Source organism: Marmota marmota, unplaced genomic scaffold (genome assembly GCF_001458135.2).
Source record: "Marmota marmota marmota unplaced genomic scaffold, marMar, whole genome shotgun sequence".
NCBI classification, from domain to species: Eukaryota; Metazoa; Chordata; class Mammalia; order Rodentia; family Sciuridae; genus Marmota; species Marmota marmota.
The window spans coordinates 51,625,739-51,644,972 of record NW_026000108.1 but is presented as its reverse complement, the minus strand read 5'-3'; the positions used below and the strand labels follow the sequence as shown (position 1 = coordinate 51,644,972).

General features: G+C 31.4%; 1 protein-coding gene across 3 annotated transcripts in view; it reads left to right on the top strand.

Moving 5' to 3' along the window:
* Uba6 (ubiquitin like modifier activating enzyme 6) overlaps positions 1-19,234 on the top strand; it is a 75,869-nt gene that overhangs the window by 42,111 nt on the left and 14,524 nt on the right. For all 3 annotated transcript variants that reach the window (XM_048784587.1, XM_048784586.1, XM_048784588.1), the window contains 9 exons: positions 651-727; positions 2,928-2,994; positions 8,556-8,699; positions 9,693-9,760; positions 11,331-11,409; positions 11,794-11,874; positions 15,097-15,174; positions 16,915-17,096; positions 18,375-18,480. In XM_048784587.1, the coding sequence (XP_048640544.1) occupies positions 651-727; positions 2,928-2,994; positions 8,556-8,699; positions 9,693-9,760; positions 11,331-11,409; positions 11,794-11,874; positions 15,097-15,174; positions 16,915-17,096; positions 18,375-18,480 (882 nt within the window). The remainder of the gene's footprint in view (positions 1-650; positions 728-2,927; positions 2,995-8,555; positions 8,700-9,692; positions 9,761-11,330; positions 11,410-11,793; positions 11,875-15,096; positions 15,175-16,914; positions 17,097-18,374; positions 18,481-19,234) is intronic.

The window sequence follows — 19,234 nt, the reverse complement described above, 5'->3', positions numbered from 1 at the left end:
AAGTTAAAATGGAGTAACCATGTATATTTCTTGCCCTCAGGTTTTCTTAATTAACTAATTAATTATACTCATATATCTGAAGTTGAAGAATTTATAACAGGAATTTGTATCATAGAAAAAAATGTTAGAATGATTAAAGTTTTACTTGATAGGATTTGTTAGCTTTGATTATAAAATGATTTCAATAACTTATACAAATTGATTTTATTAAGATTTTATTAACCATGTAGAGTTTATATAAGAGCAAACAAACTTAGGCATATATTTTTTTAAATCACTGGATATAATTTTGTAACAGATGTATTTGTGATAAGGAAGGAAGAAACAGTTTGCAAATTTGTAATTGTTGATAAAGAAAAAAGATTAGATGAACTTACACAAAAGTTTTATTACTGTTGTTCAATTAATATTGCTCTTAAGTTTCATATGAATAGCCTGATAATCACTAATTATTCCACCTTGGAGAGATTCCTTGAAAAATACCTTTATTGCCTTGAGGTCAAGTCATTTTACTTCTCTGGTCATGATCAGTATGAATAGTGTATTGCATGGGGATTAAAATTAAATAATATTTTAAAAGCATTTAGCCTAGTGTCTGACACATACTGTGCATTTAATAAATGAAGCCAATTTTTAATGTTCTTAAATAGGCACCTTTACAGATTCACACAGCTATGCTTGCATTGGACCAGTTTCAGGACAACTACAACCGCAAGCCAAATATTGGGTAACTTTTTGTTGTTGTTTTAAAAGAACTATTTTCTTTTATATAAAAAAGGATCTCAAAAATTAGTGTTTTTTAAAGAAAGCCCCTGGTAATTGCAAAAGCAATAAATACAGTGACCTATATAAACATTTATTATGACTTTTTGAAGGCTTTAAAAGTTATAACTTAAAAAAAAACTGAGAATTACTGAGCTAGTCATACTTTTTTCTTTCTTACGTTAGAAGTACTATTACAAAAGGATTTTGCTTTTTTTATTTAAAATTAAATCTTATTTATATAATGTTAGGTGATCATGGCTTTGAAGTAATTTATTTATTTGTAAACCAGAATCTTTAATTCTGTTGGCAGAATTCCTCATTCTTCATTGTAGTATATTCATATGTACATAGTATAGTTTGATCAGTTTCATTCCACCGTTCCTCCCTTTTCTCATTCTTCCACATATGAGAGGAAACATTTGACCCTTGACTTTCTGGGCCCGGTTTATTTCAGTTAGCATGATGTTCCATTAATTTGTCAACAGATGTCATCATTTCATTCTTTATGGCAGGGTAAAATGCCATTGTCTATGTATACCACATTTTCTTTATCTGTCTCTTGAGAGGCATGTGGTCTGGTTACATAACTTGGCTATTGTGAACTGTGCTGCTATAAACATTGATATGTCTGTATCTTTACAGTATGCCTATTTCATTTTTTTTAAGTGCTGCAGGATTTTTTAAACTTGCTCTTTTTAGATATAATAGTAAAGTATATTTTGACATATTATACATGCATGGGGTATAATTTACTTTAATTAGGATCCCATTTTTGTGGTGATACATGATGTGGAGTTTCACTGGTCATGTATTCGTATATGTACATAGGAAAACTGTCCAGCTTATTCTACTGTCTTTCCTGCTCCTATCCCCCTTCCTTTTCATTCCCCTTTGTCTAATTCACTGAACTTCTCTGTTCTTCCCTCCCCCTCCTCATTGTGTGTTAGCATACACCTGTCAAAGAGAATACTCAGCCTTTGGTTTTGGGGATTCATTTATTTCACTTAGCATGATAGTCTCCAGATTCATCCATTTACTAGCAAATGGGGTCATTTTTATTTATGGCTGAGTAATATGCTACTGTGTATATATGCCACATTTTCTTTATCCATTTATCTGTTGAAGGGCACCTAGGTTGATTCCGTAGGTTAGCTATTGTGAGTCTAGCTGCTTTACACATTGATGTGGCTGCATCACTGTAGTATGCTGATTTTAAGAACTTTGGATATATGGGTTTTTTTTAATTTTAATTTGTTATATATGACAACAGAATGCATTACAATTCATATTACACATGTAGAGCACAATTTTTCATGTCAGGTTGTATACAGAGTCACATCCTTCTTATCATGTCTCTGGTTGAATATACAAAGTAGAGTCACATCCTTCTTATCTTCATACATGTACTTAGGGTAATGATGACCATCGCATTCCACCATCTTTCCTGTCCCTATGTCCCCTTTCCTCTTCTCCCTCCCCTTTTACCCTTTGCCCTATCTAGAGTTCATTTAATCCTCTCATCCCCAGAGAAATGCAAATCAAAACTACTATAAGATTTCATCTCACTCATTTCAGAGTGGCAGCTATTAAGAATACAAACAACAATAGTCTTGGCAAGAATGTGTGGGGAAAGGCACACTCATAAATTGCTGCAAATTGGTGTAGCCAATATGGAAAGCAGTGTAGAGAATCCTTATAAAACTGGGGTTGAAACCACCATTTGACCCAGCTCTCCCACTCCTCAGTCTATACCCAAGGACTTAAAAACAGCATACTGTAGGAACACAGCCACATCAATGTTTATAGCAGCACAATTCACAACAGCTAAACTGTGAACCAACCTAGATGCCCTTCAGTAGATTAATGGATAAAGAAACTGTGGTATATATACAGCATTAAAAGAGAATAAAATCATGGCATTTGCAGGTAAATGGATGGATGGAGCTGGAGAATATAATGCTAAGAGAAGTTAGCCAATCCCCAAAAAACAAATGCTGAATGATTTCTCTGATTTAAGGATTCTGATTCATAATTTGCTGGACATACGTTTTTATAAAAAAAAATCCACATCCATATATAAATATCTTATATTTTAGTTTTGAATATGAGCTTCTGTTTATGGCAATGGGAAATTGACATTGAGGTACCTTTATGAATTGTAGATGCCAACAAGATTCAGAAGAGCTGTTGAAACTAGCAACATCTATAAGTGAAACCTTGGAAGAGAAGGTAAATATTCAAAGTTCTGGTTGTTAAAAGATTTGTTTGTAACATGTAGATGTTGTGTATATTAACATTTTTCTAAACTAGGCAGGACAGCACATACCTGTAATATTAACTACTCAGAAGGCTGAGGTAGGAGGAATACAAGAGGCTGAGGCAGGAGGAATATAAAAAGTTGGAGGCCAACCTTATTAACTTATCAAGACTTTGTCTCAAAATAAAAATTAAAAAGTCTTGAGGTTAAAACTCAGTGGTAGAGCACTCCTGGGTTAAATCCCCAATAACCCCACTCCTCCACAACACACACACACACACACACACACACACACAAATTACTCTTTCCTCCAGATCCCAGCTTGGTTGCGTATGGATTCTGTGACACTGGGTAATTTCTTTATTTTTTTCTACTTTATCTTTTAAGCCTATAAAATAGGATTGACCTACCTCATAAGATTGTTGTCAATATTATTGATTATTTTATAAACATAAATGATGTGATTTTGTAAAATACTTCGACTATTACTATTTGTTGCTGCTGTTGTTACATTAATGCTGTTTACATTATTTATCATTCTTTTCTGATTTACTCAATTTGTTAACCTGCTCAAACTCACTATAAAATTATGAACTTTTCTATATACCGTCTCTTTTATATGTGATACGTACAAATCTCATAATTGTATTTTGCATATCACATTTGGACTTGAACATATAACCTAGAAAATGGTATTTTCATTTTATGATGCTAGTGCCTGCCTGCCAAACACTTTAGCAACTATCAACATAGCAATATTCATGTAATTATTTGAAAATATTTTTTCTCATTTTATAAAAATGAATGGGAAATGAAGAGCTTAACATAGGAAGCTTTTATCTGTTATGTAATTTTAAAAAAGAAAAAAATAAATATACCACAGGTAATGAATCACCAGCCATAAATGAGAGACCATTCATTACATATGTAGTGGTTGTAGAAAAAAAATATATGAAAGTTTAGAAATAGATTATTATAAATAGATTGTTTCAAAAGTTTTTAAAAATAAAAAAAAGAAATAGATTATTGAAGTCTGTGATGAAAGGGAATATGATTAAGAATTTATCTGGCTGGTACAATTTATATAAGGTAAATTTCACCCATTTTAGGTGTAAACAAAATTCTTTACACAACTAATTTAGTGTACACCATGAATTCAAAGTATCATATCCACCACTGCCAAGATGTAAAACATTCCCTTCAGGCCAAAATGTTCCCTTACGCCTCTTTATGATAATCTCTGAAGCCTGCAGCCAAACCCTGGTGACCACTGTTGTTTTTGCCTTTTCTAGAATGTCTCAATGGAATGGTATTAGTACATAGCATTTTATTTTTGTCTCAGAACTTTTATTTGTAATTCTTTTTAGAAATACGTAACAGTAGAGTGTATTTTGACATATTATTTATAACTTTGGATCTCATTCTTGTGGTTGTACATGATATGGAGTTTCACTGGTCATATATTCATAGATGAACATAGGAAAATTATGTCCGATTTATTCTGTTGTCTTTCCTATTCCCACCCTCCTTTATTTTCTTTCATTCCCCTTTTGACTAATCCACTGAACTTTCTATTCTTCCCTTCTCTTCCTTGTTGTGTATTAGCATCCACATATCAAAGAGAACATTCAGCCTTTGGTTTTTTTGGGATTCGCTTATTTCACTTAGCATGATAGTTTCCAGATTCATCCATTTACTAGTAAGTGCCAAAAAACCATTTTTCTTTATGGTTGAGTTAATATTCCATTGTGTATATATGCCACATTTTCTTTATCCATTTATCTGTTGAAGGGCACCTAGGTTGGTTCCATAGCTTAGCTATTGTGAATTGAGCTGCTATAAACATTGAAATGGCAGCATCACTCTAGTATGCTGATTTTAAGTCCTTTAGATATATACTGAGGAATGGTATATCTGGGTCAAATGGTTCCATTCCAAGTTTTTAGAGGAGTCTTGGTACTGCTTTCCAGAGTAGCACCCACTAGCAATGTATGAAAGTAACCTTTTCCACTCATCCTCACCAAAGTTTATTGTTATTTGTGTTTTCTTGATAACTGCCATTCTGACTGGAGTGAATAGAATCTCATCGTGGTTTTAATTTGGTTTTCTCTAATTGCTAGAGATGTGGAACTGTTTTTTTTTTGTTTTTGTTTTTGTTTTTTAATTGACCATTTATATTTCTTCTGTTAACTGCCTGTTTAGTTCCTTTGCCCATTTATTGATTGGGTTATTTGATTTTTTTTTTTTTTTTTTTTTTTTGGTCTTAAGTTTTTTGAGTTCCTTGTATATTTAGAAATTAATGTTCAATCTAAGGTGCAGGTAGCAAAATTTTCTCTCATTCTGTAGTCTCTGTCTTCACATTCTTGATTGTTTGCTGTGAAGAAGCTTTTTAGTTTGATGTTGTCCTATTAATTGATTCTTGATTTTACTTCTTGCACTTGGGAGTAGGTAGTGCACCTTGTTCAAGTGGTGTTTGTTCCCATGGATGCAAGCTTGCTTTAGCATTTGGAAATCAAGACTCACATTATTATCTCAGTAGATGCAGAAAAAATATTTGATAAAATATAGTATCCAGTCATATTCAAAACACTAGAAAAACTAGGGAAAGTAGGAATATAACCTCAACATTGTAAAAGCTATATGTTAAACCCAAAGCCAACATCATTCTGAATGGAGAGAAATTGAAAGCATTCCTTCAAACACTGGAACAATATAGGGATGCCCTCTTTTACCATTCCTATTCAACATATTCCTTGAAACTCCAGCCAGAGCAGTTAGACAAAAGAAAGAGATTAAAGTGATACAAGTAGGAAAAGAAGAACTCAAACTATCCCTATATGCCAAAGACATAATGCTACATTTAGAAGACCCAAAAAAACTCCACAGAAAACTTGCAGAACTCATAAACAAATTCAGTAAAGTAGCAGGATATAAAATTAACACCTATAAATCAATTGCATTCCTATACACCAATGATAAAATAAACTGAAGCAAAATGAAATTAGGAAAACTATTCTATTCACAGCCTTAAAAAAAAAAAAAAAAAAACTTGGGAATCAGTCTAACAAAATAGGTGAAAGACCTCTACAATGAAAACTACAGAGCAATAAAGAAAAAAATTGAAGACCTTAGAAGATACAAAGTTTTTCCATGTTCTTGGATAGGCAAAAAAAACAAACAAACAAATATTGTCAAAACGGACCATACTACCAAAAGTATTATCTATACTGATTGAATGCAGTTCCTATTAAAATTCCAGTTATGTTCGTTATTCTTAAAAATAGAAAGGACAGTCATGAAATTCATTTGGAAAAATAAGAGGCCCAGAATAGCCAAAGCAATCCTTAGCAAGAAAAGTAAAGCAATAATCATCACAATGCCAGACCTTAAATTATACTACAGAGCTATAGTAACACAAACAGCATGATTTTGGCACAAAAACAAACAAGAAGACCACTGGAACAGAAGACACAGAAACAAACCCACATATATACAGTTATCTCATTCTAGACAAAAGCACCATAAATGTATATTGGAGAAAAGATAGCCTCTTCAATATTTATGTTCTTTTATATATTAAGAGAATTATTAATGTATTAATGTAATTATAATTTGCTAACTAAATATAAACATAAGTTTAGTTCCTTTGTCCATTTATTGATTTATAAAAAAATGGGGAAAAAACCCTCTCCCAGGGTTTTTCACCATAGCCAGTACTGAGATCTTTCAAACTTTATATCTATGTTCAGTTTGTGGAATTTAGTGAGATTTTTCATTTTCTCAGGATGATTTTGACTATGCTTAGTAATCATTGGGCTTCCATTGTATGTACCATGTCTCTTCTTATTTCCTGCCTCATGGGCAGGCCCATAGCCTTGTCAGGTCCACAGTTATTTCTGTTGGAGTTTAGCATCTGCTCTACTTACAAGTAATTAAAGTTTATAATATTCTTTTTCCTATCAATACTAAAGACCTGTCACATTTTTATTTTTGATTTTGTGTCTATGAATGTTCTTTGGTGATTGAGATAATTAGACTATCCTAGGGTAACTAAAAATTCTCAAGATTTGGATGTTTTTCATGTATTTTACTGAAAAATAACAGAATCTTGGGAAATAGTATAACAATGATAAAAATAAAGTTATGAAGTTACACATTTTGCACTCAGATCCTGGCTTATCAGTTTACCAACTATAAAATCTTAAGTTACCTATTCTTTCAAAGTTTTGGGTTTTCACTTACATAATATAATAAAAATGATATTTCCTAGGATTATTTGGAAAATTTTATAGGAACTTAGTATAAAACTTAGCACAATAGGTACTTACTCAATCTAACTTGCTCCTCTTATGCTCATCATTGCTTGTAATATTATTGCCACCAATATCAACATTTAAAAATGGCACAACTTAAATCACAGTTCTTGTGACTTAAGGTGAGTGCTAAATATTTGAAAATTATGAAATAGAAAATTGAACTGGAGGGGTAATAATGAGTAATTATTAACCGTTATTTTATCTTACATATCTTTGAGAATGTACCAAAACCCAACTGTCTCCCTTACTAAGTATTCAATAATGGTTAGTGTACTTAGGATTTCAGGAGATTAATTGAGCCCTACTGGAAGCTTCAAGTCAAAATTAAGGTTACTGATCTTGAAAGCATAGGAAGAGAAAGGAAAAACCAGAGTTTTTGAAAAGATCTTTGTTACAAATAAGCTGTGCTAAAACAACAGCTCCAAAATCCAGTTACCCATTGTTTATTTTAAAATGATAACATGTTATTTTGAGATATATAAGTTCAGTTTGTAATTATAGTCATTGAGAACTTTGTATTTTTAGCAATGTATTGTCCCATTATTTATCATAATTATACTTTTTACTTACCACTTCTCACATAAACTAATAGCTTCTTATTTTTACAGATCTTCTTATGTTTGTTTATCAAGGTTCAGGATTTTTTGTAATCTTTATTAATCTTTTTTGTAAATTCTGGTTGTTCATAAATATAACTGACATCAAAGAATTATTCTTTTGCCTGTAATCCCAATAGCTCAGGAGGCCAAGGCAGGAGGATCCTGAGTTCAAAGCCAGCCTCAGCAAAAACAAGGTGCTAAGCAACTCAGGAGACCCTGTTTCTAAATAAAATACAAAATGGGGCTGGGGATGTGGCTCAGTGATTGAGTACCCATGAGTTTAATCCCCGGTACCTTAAAAAAAAAGAACTATTCTTTAAGAAAAACTGTAAATGGACAATATTCCTGTTAATTCTAAATGTTACCCTAGGCTAATGTAAAGACTCAGATAGCAAAAAATGGGCAGGTACTGGAAAACAAATGCTGCGTAAGGTAACAGGCAAATGAGTCTTTTTATTGTGAGTTTGAAATAGTTTAGATTTTAAAATTGATTTAGTAGAGAAATGTAACATTTTTAGAAGTTACATACTAATAATTCTCAATTTAGTCACTGAAATTTTAAGGGCACTATCTGAATAATATTTACAGTATTATTGTCTTTCATGGTTTGTGTTTCAGCCTGAAGTAAATGCTGATATTGTTCATTGGCTTTCTTGGACTGCTCGAGGCTTTTTATCCCCACTTGCTGCAGCAGTAGGAGGTGTTGCCAGCCAAGAAGTATTGAAAGCTGTGACAGGAAAGTTTTCTCCTTTGTGCCAGTGGGTTAGTTTCTAATTTTACTATTTTTTTAACATTTAAGTTTTAATTTTCCATGCATAAAATGAATGTATAATGTATTATAATATAGTACTAATATGCTAGAAAAGCTACTTTAAAATATTATTTGATGCATGAGAGAGGCAAGTAATATGCCTCCAAAGCTTATTAGTTTTGTAGCTGAAAATAACAGGATCTTATGTTAGGACTATTGGAAAATAACCCAAAGTTCTCTTCTTAGTAGTATTTCCCTCTATTGTAAAAGTAAAGAAATGAATTCTCTCTCCTTATAGTTAGTTGTTCTCCAGTAATAGCTAAGCTTTCTTGGTTCTCTCGAACTTGTTTCATGAAAATTTTTGCCATTATAGGTCCTCAAGTTCCCTTCCTGGGTATAAAATTCTAAAGTTGGAAAACAGGAATGATACAGGTTTGAGTTATATCAATTAAAAACAGTGACAAGATGGAATAAATACCCTAATTTCTGTCATCAGAAGGAATAATTGGCAGAAAGTATTCTTCTGTCCCTTTCTGTTTTGAAACAGTGTAAATATTTTTAATATAATATTCACTTTTATATTATAAAAAGAACCCACGTAATGCAACTTTACTACTGAATTGTTTCTTCCAGCATGGGATACAAGTTGATTAGTAGAAAATCTGGTTCAGTTGTAACTGTTAACATCTTGGTTAGATTTGGAAGTAAATTTTCCTTTTGTTTCCAAGGTTTGAAAATAGCATGTTACGTGACTAAATGATATGGATTAGATTATATATCTTTTAACAGTTCTTTCACCTTTTACCATTGTTTTAAAAGAGAAAATATAGGAATAGGCATGGTGTTATAAAAAATTATGTTTTAGTATTATTTTACTCCAAATTGACATTTTTAATCATCTTTTCCAATGATGATTATTAAATAACTATAGTAGAGAAGAGCTTCCTTTTTAAATAATTTATGCTATATACATGGTAATTATGTTTTTAATCTTCTACTTTAAGTTATATCTTGAAGCAGCAGACATTGTCGAATCCTTAGGCAAACCTGAATGTGAAGAATTTCTCCCACGGTAATACAGAAATTTCTGTTACTTTTTCTTACTTGTATGTTTATAAGAAACAAGAGTTTGCAAGTTTTTGTCTAAACAGATTTATTTTAGATTTATTTTCTCTCATTAGTTATTGTTTCTTACCTGCTTAGGTGTTAAATGTCATATCTTTTTACCACTTTGTAAATAATGAATATAAAGGTTTAAACTTTATGTCATGAGAATGGTTAGCATTCAAAATATCAGAATAATATTAGATGAAAAAATGCTCTCTGCAGTCTATCAGTCATATTTCACCTTTTTTGGGTTGTAAATCTCTTTCAGAATCTGATAAAAGTTGAGATTTTATTCTCCCTAGAGTAAACATAACCCAAAATTCTGCCATCAGTTTAAGTGGGTTAACTCTAAAGCCCATACATGGGTTACTCTAAGAACTTTCTTAAAAATCACTGGCTTAGCAAATTATTTTTCAAGATACATTAGTCCCCCTATCTGCAATTTCGTTATCTAAGATTTCAGTGATGTATGATCTGAAAATACAAAATGAAAATTCCAGAAATAGCAGTTTTTAAGTTTCAAATTCCATGTACTTCTGAGTGGCATGATAAAATCTCACCATTCTGCCTAGGACCCGAATCATCCCTTTATCCAGAGTATTTGTTGAATACCTCTTAATCATTTTGTAGCTGTGATTAGATCAACCATCAGTATCATAGTTGGTTTTGTTCAAGTAAACTCAGGTTTCTCAGTAATAACCCCAAAATGCAAGAGTAGTGATCCTAGCAATTTGGATAAACCAAAAACAAGAAATAAAGTACTATCTTTATTTATATTTATATATAAATATAGATGTATGTAAATATATATATGTATATATTTTACTTATGTATAAGTGAAAATGTGAAAGTTCTCAACCTAAAGAAAGGAAAAAGGTTGTGTGCAGAAGTTATTAATATCTATGGTAAGGGGGCTGGGATTGTGGCTCAGCGGTGTAGTACTCGCCTAGCATGTGTGAGGCCCTAGATTCGATCCTCAGCACCACATAAAAAAAATAAATAAAATAAAGATATTGTGTCCAACTACAACTAAAATATAATTAAAAAAAAAAAAAGATCTATGGTAAGAAAGAGTCTGCTATCTATCAAATTTTAAAGAAGGAAAAATAAATTAGTGCTAGCTTTTCTTGTACCTCAAACTGCAAAAATTACAACCACAGCATGTGAGAACTAAAATGAAAAAGGCATTAAATTTATGTCATGTATGTTTATGTAAGAGTATGCATAAGCTTCTGTAGTGTCCAAGGATTTGAGTATACTGGAGGTCTTTGAACAAATTCCCTCTGGATGAGAGGGAACTACTGTGAATTATAGTTATCGTCACTTAAGTTATTTGGACTTATTAAGTCAAATGGAAAGAGTAAAAGCTGACTTTGTGTGGTCTTTTCTCTTTCAGTTAAGGTAGTTCTGATAAGTTGGAGGATACTATTTAGTTTATTCTTTTTTAAAGCACATGAAATTTGTATTAATGACAATGAAACTAATCTAATATTTGTTTTTTTTCTATTTTTTGTGTTAAATGTTGTTTTCTTCAGAGGAGATAGATATGATGCCTTAAGAGCCTGCATTGGAGATACTTTGTGTCAAAAGCTACAGAATTTGAATGTCTTTTTAGTAAGTTAATAGTGATGGGAATTGTGATGTGATTTTTTTTTCCATTAAAATGTTTTGTGGTGTTCATGTCTGTCTTACAAAAACTGAGCTCAGTATTTTGCTTTTGTTTGGAATTCTTTAATGTCTTCTGTTTAAATAAGTTATGAATATTTTGCTTTTTCTTATTTGGTTTATACTTTTTTCCATCTTTGAGAAACTTGAAAAGATATAATAAATGTTAACTATTTTGAACTAAAAGGAGTCACAAATGGCCAGTAATTATTTTAAAGTACGTGTTATCATAACTTAGCATTTGAAGAAAATTTAGGTTGGAATTCTTCCTTGTTAAGTAGATATTATAGTTTTATTTTAATCTGGTACATATATCATTTTTCTCCTGCATAGGTAGGATGTGGAGCCATAGGCTGTGAAATGTTAAAAAATTTTGCTTTACTTGGTGTTGGCACAGACAAGGAGAAGGGAATGGTAAGATATAAATTTTTGAGAGCTAAAAGTTTGTGTATTTTTTTTACCTTTTTTTGAACTGTATTTGACTATGTAGATCTGAAGTATTTTTTGAGACGAGAGCATTAAACCAGAAATTGGAAGAATCTGATATCTTCTAAACACTAATCAAGTTCTGTGACCTTATGACAAATTACTTTAATTCTCTGCTCCTCAGTTCCTTTCTCTAATGCTCTGAAACTGAAAACAACCACATTGTTGTTACTTCTGTTAGATACTATTAATTGTTAAATAAACCTTTAAGATGAGAGAAGACATTAGAAATTTACAGAGTAGTAGTTTAGATGTAGTTTCAATTAATGTCAACAGTAGTAGGAATAATATAAATTTTGGAATGCAATTTAAATTTTTAGCACTAAATATAAGTTAATTGTGAAGCTATGCCATATATTTAAATAAAAATAGATTTCATTGGTGGTGTTTCCCCTTTTAAGATATAAACTAACTTTTGTTAGTGATTTCTTAGATTTATCATAATGACTAACAAAATGACCATAAATAACTAATATTTATATAATAGTTCACATTTTATAGTTTAACTTATTATTCCACTTTAAGAGGACATTTATTACTTTTGTAGATATTATATGTTTATATTATTTCTGCTTAGGATTTCCTCAATTTTATTCCATACACTACTATTAGTTCTATTGTTTTAAAAGGCATTTTAAAACAAAAAAAAAACAAAACCCTTGGTTGCCTAAGTTTGGGGATCACCTGAATACCTAAATCATAGTGCATATCAGCATGTGAAGGTAAAAAAAAAAACTGGTGAAGAAACCAGTTGAGTTCAGGCAACAAAATTGAGTAAGTTAATGTGGACAGACCTCTGAAATACCGCAAACACATAGACTTACTGTACAAATACTTTTTAACTTTTTTAATTTTAAAAATGTTTTTAATTTTAAAAATCGACCTATGATAGAACAAGCTTTGAATTTAAAAATGATAGAAGATAAAAAGAAATAGAAATATGAGAAGAAATCAGCACTAAGATTTTTCCAAAATGTCATGTAAGAATTTGTCTAATTGTAAACCTACAATTCAAATGCAACTGAAAGTGAAATTTGACAAATAGAAGATAAATACAAGTACTCAGAAAGTAGTGTAGAAAAACTATCTTTTAAAAAATGAAAGCAGATGCATTTGCAATGTCCAGTGTAAATCTGGTGGAATTTCCAGGGAGAATAAACATGCTGGGGAAGAAACAATGTGTTTCCAAGATAATGACAAAAGTTACTGGAGTTGAAGCAAGACAAGTATGTTCAAATTAAAAAGATGAAGATTTGGGCTGGGATTGTGGCACAGCAATAGAGCGCTAGCCTAGCAAGGGTGGGACCCGGGTTTGATCCTCAGCACCACATAAAAATAAAGGCATTGTGTTTTGTCCATCTACACCTAAAAAATAAATGTTAAAAAAAAAAAAAGATAATGAACATTGATTTATTTAAAAAAAAATTAAGATTCAAAAAGGAGGTTGTATAATAGACATCTGTCCAGCAATAAATGCTAGAAGATACATAGAACTTTATAGTTAAAGGGAAAATGACTATGAACATAAATTTCTATAGTCAACTAATCTTTCAAGAGGGAGGACAAAGTAAAGATATCTAACCAATAAAATGATTAAAGATTACCTACCAGCATTGGTTCTTACTGCGAGTACTGTTAAGTAATGTGGGTACTGCTTGAAGGATAAACAGAGGCATTTATCAGCATTCTTAGGTTTAGATAAGAATTAATTTTAAAAAGTCTTTAGTTAAAATATTTACTGATTTAGGAGTATGGTTCAAAATAAAATATCTATAATGTTGTACATTGATGTCATCATTGAAAGTAGAAGGAAGAGTTGCAAGGTAAATAAGTTCCTGTATTCTCAGATTGTTCAGGAAGAGGACAGTTTAATTAATTTTAGAAGTTATATATACCTGTTATACCTGTTAAAATTTTGAACATGACCATATAAAAATAGATGTATAACTTTCCAAACCAGTTGGAATTAAGAAAACTTGATGAATGTGGTAGAAAGCAAAATGGGGAGAATAAAAAGTGAATTTGGAAAAGGTAGAAAGACAAAGAGGTATACCCACAATCACAGTAATTATTGTGAGTTGAGGTAAGGGTTTGTTTTTTTTTGTTTTGGAACTCAGGGATTGAACTAAGGGGTGCTTTACCAACTCAGCCCCTTTTATTTATTTATTTTGAGACAGGGTCTCAATAAGTTGCTTAGGGCCTACTCACTAAATTGCTTAGGCTGGCCTCAAACTTCAGATCCTCCTGACTCAGTGTCCTGAGTCACTGAGATTATGGTCATGTACTACAGCAGTTAACCTTGAGTAAGGTTTTTTATTAAAGGTCATTTTCTGCCTGGCTTTTTGTTGTTATTCCCATTAAAAAAGATACCTTCTAACATAATTAGACAGAAATATTAAAATATCTGGGAGATATCCACTAAAAGAAAATGAACATCTGTAAATACTATTATTCAACATCTAATAACTAACATAGTCTGAGAGATATTACACCTAGGAAAATTGTGTTTAAAAATACTAGCTTAAATGGCAAATTATTTTGAATACTTTTCAGATTAATCTAAGTCTGTCACTTTTCTTGCATCCTTTGAAATGAAAGTCTATAAACTTTTTCTGAAAGGACCAGATTGCACATTTAGGTTTGACCAGGTATCGTCACAATTGTTCAGCTCTGCCCTCAGAGAATGAAAATAGCCATAGACAGTACACTGACAGTGTGCCAGTAAAACTTTATTTACAGAAACAGGCAGCCTCCACTTTAGTTTGTAGACCTCATTAGCTGAAGTTCCTTTCAGATTGAAATGTGCAAGTATTCTTTTCAAACTATAATTCCCAAAGAATAAATATAAATTTAGAAAGAAGAGCTAGGTCCTCTATAGGTAATTAATTGCATGGGTCTAAAAGGTGATAGAGATGTTTTCAGCCTCTATTTTCTCATAAATAGTTGAAGAACATTTTTGAATAATGATTACAATTTATTCTACTACCTTGTTTAAGGTACTCCCATGCTGAATATCAATTATAATTAAATATAGGCATAAAAGCATAGTATTGGTAAGCCAAATAATTTAGAACAATTTGTAGAAGCTGTTTTAGTCATTCCAAGATAAGTAAGATAGATTTACTTATTATGTTTTCCTTCCAATGTTAGGTTACAGTTACAGATCCTGACTTGATAGAAAAATCCAACTTAAATCGACAGTTCCTATTTCGTCCTCATCACATACAGGTATGTTGATATTCTGTTTCGAATTTAAGTCATCTGTTATATAAAAAAGAGTTTCCTTTTTGTAAATAGAAAATAGGATTGAATAAACAAAGTGTTTTTAAATTCAAAATGTTTTAGAATTTTATTACTACTGAGAAAGATAAAAAGGAAAATATAAAATTATCTTTTAATATAAAATATTGGTTTTTGCATTGATTTTGGATATTAATTTGAGTTGTGAAATATCAGAGTATTTTTTCATTCTGTAATCACGTAGGTATGTTTTCATATTTAATTTTAGAAAATAAATATATTGAAATAAATTTTATAATTTGAAGTTCTGACATCATAAATTTGGAGCTACTCTCATTTTTCAGTCTTATGAAACAGGTAAACTTTAGCACTTAGAACTTAAGTCAGGGAATGAAGGAGTTTAGTTAAGCAGATATGGTTTTATTTTTATTTTATTTTCCCTTTTTTGTTCAACAGCTCATTAACAGTCTTAGTACATTAAGCTTAGGAGTGTCATGAACAGAAAGTGACTATAACAGCATAGTTAACCTAATTGCCTTACTTGTACAGTTATAAAGGTTAAAGTAACAGGGCCTTTCATAAACTAAAATAGATTACAAAGTTTAAGCACTTTGTGAAGAACTAAAAAATCCTGTTTATTATTTTACTGAGTTATAACAAAGTTTCTGATTTGTATACTAAGAACAGTGAGACATGAAACATGTAAGCCTAACAATGCAGAAATACCATTAAAATGCTATGCATGAACTCAGAATGGGGCAAGAGAAATTAAGCATCACAGCTAGTACTCACAGATGATTGTGATAATACCTGAAATGGCACCAAAGATTGAATAATTACTAAATCTTTAAAAAAAGAATGAATTTTCATTTAGAGTATTCTTTTTATAAAACTGAAACATATACAGGGCACAATGGTGCATGCCTATCATCTCAGCAGCTCAGGAGGCTGAGGTAGAAGGATCATAAGTTCGAGGTCAGCTTCAGCAACTTAGCGTGTCCCTCAAGCAATTTAGTGGGACCCTGTCTCAAAATAAAAAATGGGGTGGGGGGGAAACAGGCAAGGGATGTAGCCCAGTGATAAAGTACCCCTGAGTTCAATCCCCAGTACCAAAAAATAAATAAGAATTTTAAAAGATTAAGTATCAATGCATTAAAATCTCATACATCTACGAGCTTATTTTCTGCAGATCTGGATTTTCTATATTTTATTGAAGGTATTATGATTTTCTAGTCTCTAGCAAGTCACAATTACTGTGGGAATAAAATATATTAATTGAGCTGGGCATGGTGGTACAAAAACTAATCTCATCTACTCAAGACAGGCAGGAGTATCACAAGTTCAAAATAAAATTTTTTTAAAAAGAGCTGGGAATGTAGTTCAGTGGTAGACACTTACCTAGCATTCTCAAGGTCAGTCCCAAGAATTTTAAAAAGAAAAAAAAGTACTAATGACTTTTAGCTATTATTTTAAGAATTCTAAACCACTGAACCATGAAATAAAGGATCTTTAGATTTTTTTCATTAATGTGTATATTATTTGGACTAAGGTGCATTATTAAATATAGTGATTGCAGTAACTATAATTATCACAAACCAAAAATGAAAATGTCTCAATGCTTTACTTTCACCTTATATATCTATTTACAAGAAATTAGAATGTGTAAGTTCATAGTTCATATTTTTCGTTTAACATTATTTCTTCTGTTTGTATTTGTTATTTGTTTAGAAACCTAAAAGCTATACTGCTGCTGATGCAACTATGAAAATAAATCCTCAGTTAAAGATAGATGCACACCTGAACAAAGTATGTCCGGCCACTGAGACCATTTACAATGATGAGTTTTATACTAAACAAGATATAATTATTACAGCATTAGATAATGTGGAAGCCAGGAGATATGTAGACAGGTAGGTTCTTATTCAGGTTCATGAAGGATTATCTTTCATGTTTACTTCTATTTCTCACACCTGCTTATTGAAAAATTACAAATTTTCTGATTATTCTTTATGTTCTATAGTACTCATCAAACCCAAACTGTCTGATGATTTCCCATTATACTTAGAATAAAATGGAGAAGTGGAACTAGTCTAAATGTCTTTCATGCAGTAACTGCCGCTCATCCACCACACTAGTGTAAAATATACCCAGGCATTTTGGTTCCTCTTACTTATTCTAGTTACAGGTATATTCTTTCAGTTCTGACAAGGCCTTAAGTTCCCCCAACCCCCAATTTTTTCTCCAGTGTGTGGGGTAGAAACCAGGGCCTGAAGCATTAGGGAAAATGCTCTACCACTGAGCTACATCCCCAGGCCATAGCTTCAGCACTTTTTTTTTTCCCCAAACCTCGGGAAGCTGATGTTTATCTTTCTCCAAAACTCCTGTCACTGAATTTGCCTATCACTTTTCAGTTTAAGTTTTTTCCTCATTCTGTTTTAGCCTAAATGTCTGTCTTAAAACAGACTTTCTCCCCAATATACTTTTTCCTTCATAACACTTTTCTTGACATGTATATTTATTTAATGTTTATTGCCTCAGTAAGTCATTCTTAGAAACCATTTATTTTTCATCACTATATCCTTAGTGTTCAACAGATGATATCATTCAGTAAATGTTTATGAAATAAGTAGATGAATGAATGATTATACATGTGTAAACCTTACATAGTCTTTCTTACATAATTGTATGACTCCTTAATGTTGGGATGCTAGAGCAGATAATTAACAGGAAAATTTTATCAGTCAAAAAATGTAGTGAAAAGATTGTGGTCTTAAGCAGAAAACACACAAAAAAAAATATTAAAATGTGGACAATGTGGGTAATGTAAGTATGGAGAAGAAAAATTGATACTGTTTGAGATAAAGCAAATATTGAGAATATATAGTGGGATAGCACTTGTTGTCAGAAAATAATCAAAGAATAAATAGAAAGCAACAGAAGAAAGGATAAGTTAAGAATTAACCTAGAGATAAAAACCAACACAGCCCAAGACTTAGTGGTGGTAGTAGAAGGGAGAAACAAAAATGACTAGAAAGAGCAACAGAATTTGCATGCATGACAGATCTGGGAAGTAGAAATTTTCAGTGGGGTTTTTGGTGTTTATTCATTTTGTTTCCTAATATATTCAGAAAAAGGTATCAATATGCAAAATGGCCAATGTGTTTTTTACATATTATGTTTTCAAACAGCCGTTGCTTAGCAAATCTACGGCCTCTCTTAGATTCTGGAACAATGGGCACTAAGGGACACACTGAAGTTATTATTCCTCACTTGACTGAATCTTATAATAGTCATGTAAGTGATCAACACTTTGAAATAAATGTTTTCTTTATATATCATTGATTTTTGTCTTCATCACAAGTCAGCAAATTTGATTTAGCTTTCTTAATCCTTCTGTTTTTGCTCTGCCAGCTATGTCTATACTTATATATGTGGCATTTCTAAAAATGATAACTGAATTTTTTCAAAGTCATCAGAATTTTGTATCTAGTTTTCCTGTAGTAGTATTCATGTGTATACTATTTATTTCTCAAAGCCTCTATTTAGTTTTCTAACAATTTTGGAGTTTAAGATTGCTTGATAAGAAAATCAAACTTTTAGATTGCGAATTGAGCTATCAACAAAGACAAAATTATTTTCATCTGCTGATCCTTTGATTTTTATTATATTATACATTAGCTGGTATCTAAGGAATAAAGAAGGCAAGGATAGTCATTGTACATCTGTGTCTAATGTTTATTCTCCTCAGGAATTTATACCTAGCCTACATTGACAGAAATAACCTGTGAAACTTAATAAAAGTACAGACCCTGGTGTTCCACCCAAAATCTAACTGAAGAATCAGATTCTTAATAGGTGGGACCTAGCTGTCTGTGTACATATATTTTTACATAATGATGTAAGTGTAAGTTTTAAAACCCCATAAATAATTTTGAGATACTGCCAAAGTTCAAACGACTAGTCTCGGAAATAAAGCTTTACAACTTAAAAAGATCCACTCAGGTTAAAAAAAAGTGAAAAAATAATATTTTTGAAGCATCAGTATCCC